This window comes from Ochotona princeps, chromosome 2 (assembly GCF_030435755.1).
Source record: "Ochotona princeps isolate mOchPri1 chromosome 2, mOchPri1.hap1, whole genome shotgun sequence".
Lineage (NCBI taxonomy): Eukaryota > Metazoa > Chordata > Mammalia > Lagomorpha > Ochotonidae > Ochotona > Ochotona princeps.
The window spans coordinates 78,507,484-78,519,779 of record NC_080833.1 but is presented as its reverse complement, the minus strand read 5'-3'; the positions used below and the strand labels follow the sequence as shown (position 1 = coordinate 78,519,779).

Here is a 12,296-nt window from a genome sequence, read left to right as displayed (position 1 = left end):
TCCCTGTAACCAGTGCAATTTGACCTCTTCAGTCCTCCACACCTGCAGGTCCAGCCCTGTAACACTCTTAGGTTGGAAGAACACAGCTTGATTGCCAAGGGTGGAGAGGGGTTGGGGGAAGAGCTGAGCCATTCCTCCCCGTTTCCCCCAAGGGGGGATACGTTACTCCTTCCCACCGGTTGGGTCTGGAGCAGAAGGCAGAGATGTTGCTCAGCACTGGCGCTCCGCCCCTTCCCCTCCACGGAGCGGATGTCAAGAATGGGGAGAAGTATTTCTTGCTGTGAGTGAGCCTGATGTGATCCTTATGAAAGGATGGAGACTCGTCGTGAATGTTCATGACTTACAGATCATTTCCAAACTTTACAGAAATAGGAAAACATGCTGTGTATGATAGTGAAGACTCAATAATAGGACCTCTGGGACTTAGCTCAAAATAATCTGGGGAGGAGAGGGTATAATGTAACCAGACTGTCCATGGTATGTTGGCTATGAAATTGATTGATGGATACATGCTCTCTAGTGCAAATGAAGGGGCTGTTTGAATCTGAATGTTGTTAATTAGATGTCCATATGTCCTTAACAAGCTAGCCTACCTGAGTCTATATTTTCTAATCTGTAGGTGAGGGTACTAAAATTCCCACATGGGACTGTTACAACATTGAAGACAAGTTATGTACCTATTACATAACTCATAGAAGGTACTCAAAATTTGATTGTTACCATATCTATAAATAGACAAAAAGTTAAGGCATTGCCTTCCTCCAGTAGGAACATTTATTTTCTTGTTAGGTGTGTGTATCCTGCCTCCATTTGCATATGTTAACTTGGATTTTTGTTTTAACAGCTCAGGTGCCTAAAAGGCCAGAGGGACTTCTCAGGCCAACCTTCTTTTGATGGAATCCACATTGTCAACCATTTGATGGGAGATGACGAATCATTCCATTCTTCAGATGAAGATTTTATAGATAATTCCTTCCAGGGAAGTGGCATTGGTTTTCCTTTTCACAGAAAGTCTGGCCCTATGTCCTTGGACCCTGCCGGGGCAGATGGTAGTGAGAGTGAAGCAGAAGACAGTGTGCTGGAGCCCAGAGGGAGCAACCGAGGCATTGCAAAGGAGCGGCCCCAGGCAAGACGGGAGTCGTACTCAACCACTGTCTGACCATCACTGTGACCTAGACTGGGGGTTTCTAAGGGATGAGTTGTCATACGATTAGGGATCTTTGAGACACAGCTGTTTCATATGTACATATAAATACATATACATATATATATATATATATTTTACAATGTTATCTACCTTTTTATCTTTGCCAAATCTTCACCACTGACTTACCATTGCCATCAACTAGAGTGGAATATGGTTAATTGGTGTAATAGGGCTCTAACAGTATTACTGAATATTAAGGATTCTTGTTTAGAAAACAACTATGTAAGTGGGAACCATTTTGAAGTTTAAAACCCTGGAAAATGGAACTTTCTTCACAGAAAGCTCTTGTGCAATATTTTTTGCTTAGTGAACAAATTGTATATTTGTGTTTATTAATCTGCTTTTAAGCTAATTGTCTACAGACATTTGAGCAAGATGTACATCTGATTTACCTTGTGTTTGCGTGTTTGGGGGAGTATTTTTACCCGTTGAAATCACTGTTCTAGGGGTAGGGAATTGGCACAGCAGTTAAAATGCCTTTGAGGATGTCCACATCCCCTGTTGGAGGGACTGGATTAGAGTCCCAACTAAACATCGCATTCCAGCTTTCTGCCGATGTATATACACCCTGTCAACTACTTGGGTATTTGCCACTGCCTGGAGACCTGGGTTGAATTCCTAGCTCCTAGCTTTAACCTGATCCTGCCCTGGCTGGCAGGGCCATTGGGGGAGTGAACCAGCAAAAGGGAATTCTGTCTGTTTTCTGTGTGTGTGTGTGTGTGTGTGTGTCTGTCTGTCTGTCTGTCTTCCTCATTGCCTCTTGAATAAATTAATCAAATTTTAAATCATTGTTATGCTCGTGGGCCACTAACAATTCCCAAACACATAGTATAGTCTTTTTTTGGTATGATTTTATAAACACAAGTGAATTGTTATGTATTTTGAAAGTTTTAAGGTCTGTTTCAATTTCTGCTTTTTCTGTGCCTCTGATGCTTCCACATGTTGGTCACCGTCAAGAGTGGTAGGTTAACTGAAGACACACTGTTTATTTGTACATATCTGTAAATCTGTACCACCCAAACACGGAGCATCATTTTATATGAGGAACATACACTTTGCAAAATGACTGCTATCAGCATTCTAACAGAACTTCTGTAAATAGTAGGTTAAAAGAAAATTGAAAAATAAAGCCAAACACTAATATTCTCATAGCTTTAGTGTTATGCTTAGCCTACAACACTAGCAGAGTCATAACTGATGCCTGGTCAAAAACACTATTGATCAAATCTTTCCTTTTGTGTGGTGATACCTATTAAAATTGTCATGGCTAAAGAGATTATACATATTACTTAGTGCTAATATTCTATTTAATATAATTTAAGCAACGGGCTAAAGTCCAAGTTACACAGCAGTTAATATCTGCAAATAATCCATGAACAGGATTTTCAGATTCTCTAGTTTGTGAGATAAAGCCATAAAACTCTTTTCCTGCCAGTTCTTCCTTTTTCATTAAACTTCTTCATAAGAAAATGGAATGCCTGTCAGTGGTAAATAGGAGGAAACACCCACAGCACCCTCACGTGATGGCTCAACACAGGTGCGTGAGTGTAGATACGGGTCCTCTGCCTGTCCAGGGCTTTTGGGATTATCTGTGGGGAAGACTCTCAGTCCCTGAGTGTAGTAAGATAGCTTCACGGCCGCATGACCACCCTGACCCCCACGTTGAGAGATCCGAATGATCCAGATGAGAGAACCACAAACTGTGGCCCGTGGGCTACTCCCAGTATTACCTTGTTTAAAAGAGAGAAGACAAAAGAGTACTTTACGTGAAAACTCTATAAAATTCAAGTATCTGTCCATAGTAAGGACATGGAGCATGCTTTTTTGCAGAGCTGAATAGTCGAAACAGGGACTATATGGCTCACATAGTCTAATTTTTTGTTGGCTCATATAGTCAAATATTTTTAATGTTTTTTAACAGAAAAAAAAAAAATCACCTAACCTTTGAGTGTAGGAGTTAAGTGTTTAAAGAATCCTGGTAAGCAAGCTTTAATTTATTGGCATTCTTATAATTTGGACAGTAAAAATCTGGAAGCAGCACTCCTCCCATTCAGTCTGTGGTTCAAAGATGCTATCAAGAATGTAAAATTCTCCTGGCCGTTAGGAACCTAGGCCCTGACTTGACTCCATTTCTGTTATTTGAAATGAGTGTAGGGTTGTTTAGTCAGGATTTCAAGGAATTAAACAGTGTTCCTGTGATAGATTTTATTTCACCTCTGATGTTTCTGTGTGATTCACATGTTACTCAGTTAAACAGCTAGAGTTAAGGAGTATTCAGGGAAGAGTGAACAGCTTGCTGCCTCGGGATAGGTCACTTCCAGGTCTGTGGCCACCCTGGCTGGTCAGCTTAGTGCAGAGGCCGTAAGTGACCTAATAGAGTGGAAACTGCATTGAGATCACGACACAGAGACCTTGCAGATCAAGAACACACTTCAACAGCCTTTTTGAAAATAATGTAACTTTTTTTTTGTTGAAAAAAAGAGGTCAAAGATGTAACTTTCTGCAGTCTCCACTCTGTCTTTTATGTCTTTGCTGGATAGCAGTACTCAGGTTTGCTGGTGAATTGAGACAAATTCCAACTAACTGGCCAGTTATGTTGAAAGAATAAAAGAAAGAAGCCCCTTTCTCAGCTGTGAGTGGGTGCAGCTCGCTGCTCTCCAGGTAGTGCCTTTGAGTGAAATCAGGTGGAAGCCTTTTTAAGTCTGTTGTTGCTGGCATCGTAAGTCGTTTGCTCCTCATTGTTTTTTATATAATAAACTGTAATATTCAAACTTATAACTTAAACATCTAGATATGTTTTGATAAAGCTCTTTTGTGACCAGCTTGACTATCGACAGCTAACATTTCATAAAATCAATGATTTAGGTAATAAAGCAATGAATTTAGCTTGAAAGTTATTGCTGCTCTCATTAACACAACAGTAAGTTTTTAAAATTAATTTTAAGTTCTCCTGAAATTAACTTTTCTGGTTCCAAGTGGAATGGATGTTATAATCAGAGTTTTTACATTGCATCCATTGATCCCTTCTTGTAACTCCGAAGAAGAGATGATAGAAAAATACATTTACTATACTGTGGAAATGCAAAGTGATAATAATGTATTCCATTTTACTGTTGGAATTTTTTTTATTGTAACATTGTATGATAACCTGAAATGTTTACTTGTGCCTTTGCTTTAAACAATTAAAGTTTTCCATTTTATAAAAATTTTTGTTTCCTGAAATTGTTGGACTTTAAAAGGGAAGGGGTACCAGAACATTATTCCCAAGTGCTTGACCCAACAAGACGGTTTCCATATTGAAGTCTGGGCTCTGTCTGTCTGCCTGGGCCACCTTCATCTGTGTAGTTCCAGAAATTCTGGAATGCGATTGGTCTAGATCTGTTCCTTTCTGGAACATGGAGATTTAAAACTTAAAATAGACTGTCTGACATTGTCTGTACCAACAGTGTCGGGGCACACTTAAATAGCAGACCGATGGAATTGTAACTCCTTATGAAGGAATGTACTGTTGTGACAATGTGGGGAAAATCAGTTGCGGGGGGAATCGAGGGGAGGGAAATCCCAGACTATATAGAGTTGTACCATAAAATTCAAAATTTAAAATAAATCAAAAGTAGCAGTGGTAGTATTAGCAAGTGCTGTACTATATGCATAGAGAGCCTAGTATACAATGTTAGTATGTTTCAGTTCAGTGAGCACTTAGCAAAGTGACTAAGAAACACCTGGGAATGTGCACATTCCGCAGCAGTGTTTGGGTCGAGTCCTGTCTGCACTCCCACTTGTAGCTTCCTGCTAATGCACACCTTGGAAGGCAGCAGGTGATGGCTCAGGAGAGGTGACCTGCCACCCATGAGGAAGCACAGATGGAGTTTTTGGCCACTCTTTGGTTCAATCTTACCCTGGCTGTTGCAGGTATTTGGGAAATGAACTAGTGAATGGAAGGAATTTTTTTGTATGAGTTTTGTTTTTTTTTATTTGAAAGGCATACACAAATTTCATCTGAGAGTTCACCCCTACTCCCTCAAAATGACCACAGTGGCCAGGACTGACCAGATCAAAGCCAGGAGCCTTGAACTAAGTCCAGATCTCCCATTTGGAGAGCAGAGACCGAGGCACTTGAACTACCAGCCGCTGCCTCCCAGGGTGCACCTTAGCAGAATGCCGCGAGCAGAAGAGGGGCCCACACTGGACCCCAGGCACTCCCATGAGAGATGCAAGTGTCCCAGGCAGTGTCACCACCACTCTGTGCTGCTTTTCCCACAGGGATTCAATGCACTTTATAAAGAGCCATGAAATTTGACAAAATAGATATAATCCAGGGATTTTCCACCTCAGCATCACTGACATTTGAAACCAGTGAAGTTTTTGTTGCAGGAAGCTGAACCTTTTATGATGTTTTATAACATTCCTAGCCCCTACTTCTTGAGAAGGGACTGAAAGACCAGAGTCACTAAGCATACAAATATACATATATTGGAGATATATTTCAAGTCTGACAATTTGTAGCAGTAAAAAAAGTAAAACCCGAGCCACCGTGGCCTTCACACCTATAAGTATGGCTATTTGAAAAAGGGAAGAGGGCAGGTGCTGGGATGCAGCAAGTTAAGCCACTACTGGGAACACCTGTGTCCCATTTTGGAATGCCAGTTAGAGTCTGAGTGGTTCCTCTTTTGAACCAGCCTCTGGATAATGTGCCTGGGGATGTAATGGTTCCAGTAGCTGGGTCCCTGTCACCCACTGGGAGGCCCTGTGGAGTCCTTGACTCCCAGCTTTGGCTTTGCCAGACCCCAGCTGTTGTGCACATCGTTGAGTGACGAGCAGTTAGAAGTTTAATACTCTCTTTTTCTCTCTTCATCTTTCTCCCACCCCACCTTTCAAATAAGTAAAAATGATAAGTAGACTTTTAAAAAAAATTAGGAAAAGCAGATATTTATCCTTCCGGTCAAGATGTTATCCATCCCATATCAGAATACCTAGTTCAAGATCTGACTGTGATCCCTAACTCCAGCTTCCTCCTGCCTGCAAACTCCAGAAAGTAGCAGTGGTGGCTCAAATAATTGAGTGCCTGCCACTCAGGTCGAAGACTTAGATTGAGTTCCTGACTTCCAGCTTGGGCCATTTGGCCATTACAGACATTTTCTAGTGGACAAGTGGATGTATGTCTCTCTCTCTTTCTCTCTCTCTCTTTCTCTTTCTCTCTCTCTCTGCCCCTGAAATAAGTAAATCTCGGAGTAGGCACTGTGGCTTAACATGTAAAGCCCCAGCTTGCAATGCCGGCATCCTTGTGGGCACTGGTTCCTGTCCCAGCTGCTTCATTTCTGAACTAGCTCCCTGCTAATACACCTAGGAAAACAGTGGAAGATAGTTCAAGTCCATGGGCCTCTGCCACCCACGTGGGAGACCTAAATGAAACTCCTGACTCATGGCTTCTGCCCATGTCTTCTCAATCAATGCTGTGTGGCCACTTTGGGAGTGAGAGAAAAAAAGATACAGAGAGCAGTCTCTCCTCTGCAACTCTGGATTTCATATAATAATAAACATTTGAAAAGTAAATCATTTAAAAATGTTTTTGAAAACACACTATTAGGGTCCTGGCACAATATCCTAGTGGCTAAAGTCCTCACCTTGCACGCGCCAGGATCCCATATGGGTGCCAGTTTGTGTCCCTGCGGCCCCGTTCCCATCCAGCTCCCTGCTTGTGGCCTGGGAAAGCAGTTGAGGACGATCCAAAGCCTTGGGAGCCTGCACCCGCATGGGAGACCCAAATGAAGCTCCTGGCTTCAGATAGGCTCAGCTCCAGTTGTCGCAGCCACTTGGGGAGTGAACCACTGCATGGAAGATCTTTCTGTCTGCTTTTATCTGTAAATCTGCCTTTCCAATAAAAATAAATCTTAATTTTTAAAAAGTAGGCAATTTTTTTTTAAAAGCATGCAATTAGGACCCAGAGAAGTAGCCTAGTGGCTAATGTCCTTTCCTTGCATTCCCAGGATCCCATATGAGCACCAGCTCATGTCCCGGCTGTTCCACTTCCCATCCAGCTCCCTGCTTGTGGCCTGGGAAAGCAGTCACAGATGGCCCAAAGCCTTGGGACCCTGCACCCGCATGGGAGACCTGGAGGAAGTTCCTGGCTCCTGGCTTTGGAATTGGATCAGCCCTGGCCATTATGGCCACTTGAGGAGTGAACCAGCAGACGGATGGAAGATATTTCTCTGTGTCTCTCCTTCTCTCTCTCTGTATATCTTGCTTTCAAATAAAAATAAAATATTTTTTGAAATTTTAAAATCATACAGTTATGTGGGCTGGTGTTATGGCATAGTAGGCTAATCCTCCACCTATGGGCCCCAGTTTGCATCTCCTGGCGATTCCACTTCTGATCTAACTCCCTGATGAATGACCTGGAAAAACTGAAGGATGGCTCAAGTCTCTGGACCCCTGCACTAACTTAAAAGACCTGGAAGAAGCTCCTGGCTCCTGACTTGGGATCAGCTCAGCTCCAGCCTTTGCCACCATTTACAGAGTGAACCAGCAAGTAATCTTTCTCCTCTCTCCCTCTCTCACCTCCTTTCTGTAATTCTGCTCTTCAAATAAAACATAGATCTTTTCTTTTTAAAAGTACAATTGTCATGTAATCCAGCAGTTCTGCTTGTAGATTAACAAAGCCACGAGGTGCTTGTACACTGGCGTTCATAGCTACATTATTGTCAATGGCAAAAGAAATGTTATCCAGCCATAAACAGAAATAATTCTGACACGTTACAACCTAGATGGAGCCTTGAAAGCCTTGTGCTATGTGGAATAAGCCAAACACATCCTAACATGCCCCATACTGCAAGACCTGGACTAGGGAAATCACTGAGATGGAAGAAAATGGAGGGGCCAACATAGTGTCAAGGGGTTAAACCACTCGTTGTGACATTGCATCCCATATCAGAGTTACTGGCTCAGGTCCTTGCTGTCCTTATGATGCAGCTTGCTGCTTATGAACCGGGAGAAGCCACTGATGATGGCCTGAGAGCTCAGGCCCTAGCCATCCAAGTAAAAGATCTAGTTGGAGTTCCTGGCTCGTGGCTTCCGCCCGACCCAATTTGGGAGTGTACCAAGGAATGCCAATGGATGGAAGATAGCTCTTTCTCACTCTTTCACTCATTTCATTTTTAAAATGTAAAAGCAGTTGATGCCACCAGGGTTGAGCAGAGGGGAGGGCACTACTTCTTGTTTACAGAGCTGTTCAGTGCCGTGATGGTTGTACAGCACTAAATATGCTTACTCCACTGAATTGTAAAGTTAAAACATGGTGAAAAAGAAAGTGCTAAATATGTTAAGAACTTGGAGTTGGCTTATAAAGATACTTTGCAGTGCAATGTGCATCTCTACTTCCAGACGGAGATGGACTCCCAATGAAACTGTTTACTATATCTTGATGATAGGATGCTGGACTCTGCCGTTGTCCATGCCCGCAATGATGGACATGTGACTGTGTACGAGGAACTATGCTATGGTGATGATATAGGAGAGCTCGGTGAGTGGGGAGGGTATTGGGGAGGGAATAAGGGAAATCCCAGGGGCTATGGGACTTTATCATAAAATGATAATAATAAAACTAAGTTAAAAAGTTGTAAAAAAAAAAAAAAAGATACCTTGAAATAAAGATATTTAAAAGACATATTTAAAAAGTGGAACCTGGGCCTGGCGGATGGCTCAGTAGCTAAATTCTTGCCTTGCAAGTGCCCATATGGATGCCACTTTCATGGCCCAGCTGCTCCACTTCCCATCCAGCTCCCTGCTGGTGGCCTGGGAAAGCAGTACAGGATGACTCTGCACCCATGTGACAGACCTGGAAGAAGCTCCTAGCTCCTGGCTTCCGATCAGCTCAGCTCTGGCCTTTTCAGCCACTTGGGGAGTGAGTCACTGGATGGAAGATCTTATTCTCTTTCCTTCTCTCTATAAATCTGCTTTTCCAATAAAAATCAAAATAATTTTTTTAAAGTAGAGTATTAGGGGCTCTAAAATGGGATGCAGGTATCCCCAGGTGGCAGCTTAACCCACTGTGCTACAGTGCCCGCCTGTGACCCTTGCTTTGAAAAAGCCTCTTGTTCCAGGTTATTTTCTTCCTCGTAGCACTGCTCCCCATCTGACATGCATTTCCCATCTTGCTTGTCTGCTCACACTAGGGTGAAGCTTATGAGTGCAGGGGTGGTTCACAACACTGCCTTAGGGCTCAGTACATATTGATTTGCTGAATAAATCACTTTCCCTCAGTTTTTTCATTAATAAAATGGAACAAGCAAATCTATGAAATGTGAGCACTTGAAAAAGCTCACGGAAGTAGGCAGGACCTGTTAATTCCATTTTTCTTCAAATTTTTTGAACGACCTCAAAGGTGAGTGGGAAACTCAGAATCCCAAGCTCCAGCACCCTAAGGGTGCAGAACTCTGCCTTATTAAGGCACACAACACGCAGCAGGCCCAGCTGAGGAGGCAGAAAGAACCAGACCAACTTCTACCCTCACCGGTGGAATGGCTTTTCCATCGCTAACAAAATGCTTGATCTTAGGTCACTTCAGGGGAAAAACAAACAAAAAAAAAAGATTCGTGTTGCTCACGGTCCTGCAGGTTGGGAAGCCGGAGGACAAGAAGCTGGCTCTGAGGAACTTTCTGGTCACCTCAGGGCAGATGGCAGGGCGGGAGCCCGGGTGGGAGCCATGGGCCCCCTTCCGAGCCTGTGGGGAGCAGCGGCACCCCAGCTTCTCTCGGTTACCCCCGGGACTCCGCAGGCTCCTCCCTGTGCCGCCCTTTGGGGCCAAGCTTGGAACTCGCAGACCTTTAGGGCCGAGAGAATGCAGTGGGAATTCCGAGATGCCGTCTGACTGGGGCGGGGGCATAGGGCCTCCCAGGTGTCTTTTCTCACTCCAGGACCTAGCCCCAGCTCCTCCGTGCCCAGCCACGCTCCTCCCAGAGCTGCTCACCTATGGCTCCGTCCCCGGGCTGCCCCCTCCGCGTCCCACCTGGGGTCTCGCCCCTCTTGCCACCCTGGACCAGCCGCAGGTGCCGCCTGGGGCTGCCCCGGAACGGCCGGCCGAGAGCACCCCCAGGGCCAGGTGGGAAGGACCGCTGCTGACTTTGAACGTGTCCTTTCTCTGACTTGGCTGCAAAGGAAATGCGTGCTGTACACATGACAGACTGCAAGACCCAGAGAGGCGGTGGCAGTTGACGTGCACCTGGGGGCTCCTAACTGTTCCCCGAGGGCGGCACAGCCAGCCCTGGCAGCGGTCTGCACCGGGCGGCGCCTCTCTGTTCCCCACCCGGGAGCTCCCCCAGGCCTGCAACAGCCGCCTTTGCAGCAGGTGCCACTGGCAGAGCACCGCCCGCTCCCAGCGCAGGCTGAGGAGACAACTTATATTCTCCACTCGCACCTTGGGGTGCGGGACTGGCCGGGCCACAGGCTCCAACGCCAGAGACTAGGTAAACTACCTGCCCGGGGCGTCTCTCTCCCAAAGCCCGCTCGCTGATTGCTACAAAGGCTCCTGCCAACTGCCCGATGATGGGGAAAACTGCAGTGGTGAGAAAGCTGGCATGACGTCCTTAGGCATCCCTCTGTAGCCGCGAAGAGAAATTCCCTCAGTTAACCCGTGGAGGCTTGGCAGGGCTGGGCTAAGCTAAGAGCCCAGCCCTGCCTTTCTTTTCTTTTCCTTTTTTTTTTTTTTTTTCTCCTGGCAGACCGCCTTACCGAAGGACGCCTTCCAGAGAGAGTGCTGCTAGGCACAGCCCTGCAGGCCAGGGCTGGGATTTGAGTAATCACAGGTCCAAGGAAGGGTGTGTGGGAAGGTGTGTTGTTTTTGGAGTGGCTATTTTCAACGGCTCCCACAACCTTTCATTTGCTTCGCTAATTTTTCTAAAATAGAAGTGTTTATTTTGTGGGTCAAAATTGAAGAAGCTCCTTGCTCATCACCAAACTGCTCTTACGGGAGACCAGAGCCAGCGCGGAGGATGCTCGGTCCCCCAGGGGCTTGTTGGCATGGCTACTTCCTATTACTAGCTGAAGTTCTAAAAGAGAGACTGCACAGCATTGCAAAAATTCCCCCAAACCAGTATAAGCCGCTGGGCAAAGAGCTTCTGATGTGAACATTCCTTCCTCCCCGGCTCCCCGAGTGTGTCCACACTGTGTGGCAGCTCTCCCTTGTGCTTGAGATTTCTACACGAATATGTTCATTTCTAGTGAGGCATATAGCAATGTTCACTTCTGATTTCTGTTGCTGGTGGGAATGGTAGATGTTTCTTGAATGGTACAGCAGCTGGGATCATTCAGGATCGGTTGGGTTAAGCTGGAATGGCCACAAATGGCCCGAAATGCTCAGTGGCTTTCAGCATGCACTTGTCCCGCCAACCTGTCTGGTACTGACTACTCTTCTACCTGGTGTTGCTGTAGGACCCAAGCTGATGATGCCACTTGAGTTTTGGATAACGCTGATCACAGGACACAGGGGGAAAGAGATAGAGTCCATGGCATGCTGGCTCCCAAACCTGCCGGGAAGAAAACAAGAGTTTCGGAATGATCCTCCCAGCTTGGAGCAACTGATTAAAAAGCTGCGCATTCTCTAACGCAGCTGGATGTGCGTGCTTTCTAGGTCTTGACTTGAGTGTCTATGGAGTTCCAAGTCACCATGGACCAAGCTGTCTCCTCAAGCCTGGTGTGTGGAAATTGTATCAGTCACACTTCACAAAGGAGAATCAACAGCCCAAGCCTCCTGCCCAGAAGTGTTGCAGGATCCTGGTGAATGACAAGCTCTGATCCTTGGAGGATCCAGTGCCGACTTCTCTTCCCCCTCCGGCATGCTCTCCCTTGGCATAAGCCAGAGTTGCATTTATCTCCCAGGCTGCTGTATTCATAATGAAAGTGTGTGCAGGAAGAGCTTGCACAATCTCCTGGTCAAGAACTGATAAAAGTAGTTAGTTTGACAAGTTTCAAGGCTGCTGCTGTCCATAAGAGATTGTCTATGACACAGCAACATTAGCTTTTTTAATTGTGTTGAACTTTCTCCACCTTAGGTGTATTGGCAGGCATTGGTTATGGGACCAATTGCACGAGTTCA

At 45.2% G+C, this 12,296-nt stretch overlaps 1 protein-coding gene across 6 annotated transcripts in view; it reads left to right on the top strand.

Annotated features, from left to right (window-relative positions):
- The window catches only part of EVI5 (ecotropic viral integration site 5), a 181,371-nt gene extending 178,423 nt beyond the window's left edge, over positions 1–2,948 (top strand). For 5 of the 6 annotated variants that reach the window (XM_058659185.1, XM_058659178.1, XM_036494681.2 and 2 more), the window contains one exon: positions 845–2,948. In XM_058659185.1, the coding sequence (XP_058515168.1) occupies positions 845–1,159 (315 nt within the window). In that variant the 3' untranslated portion in view covers positions 1,160–2,948. The remainder of the gene's footprint in view (positions 1–844) is intronic. The other variant, XM_058659201.1, reaches the window with a different exon arrangement.
- Positions 2,949–12,296: the final 9,348 nt, after the last annotated feature.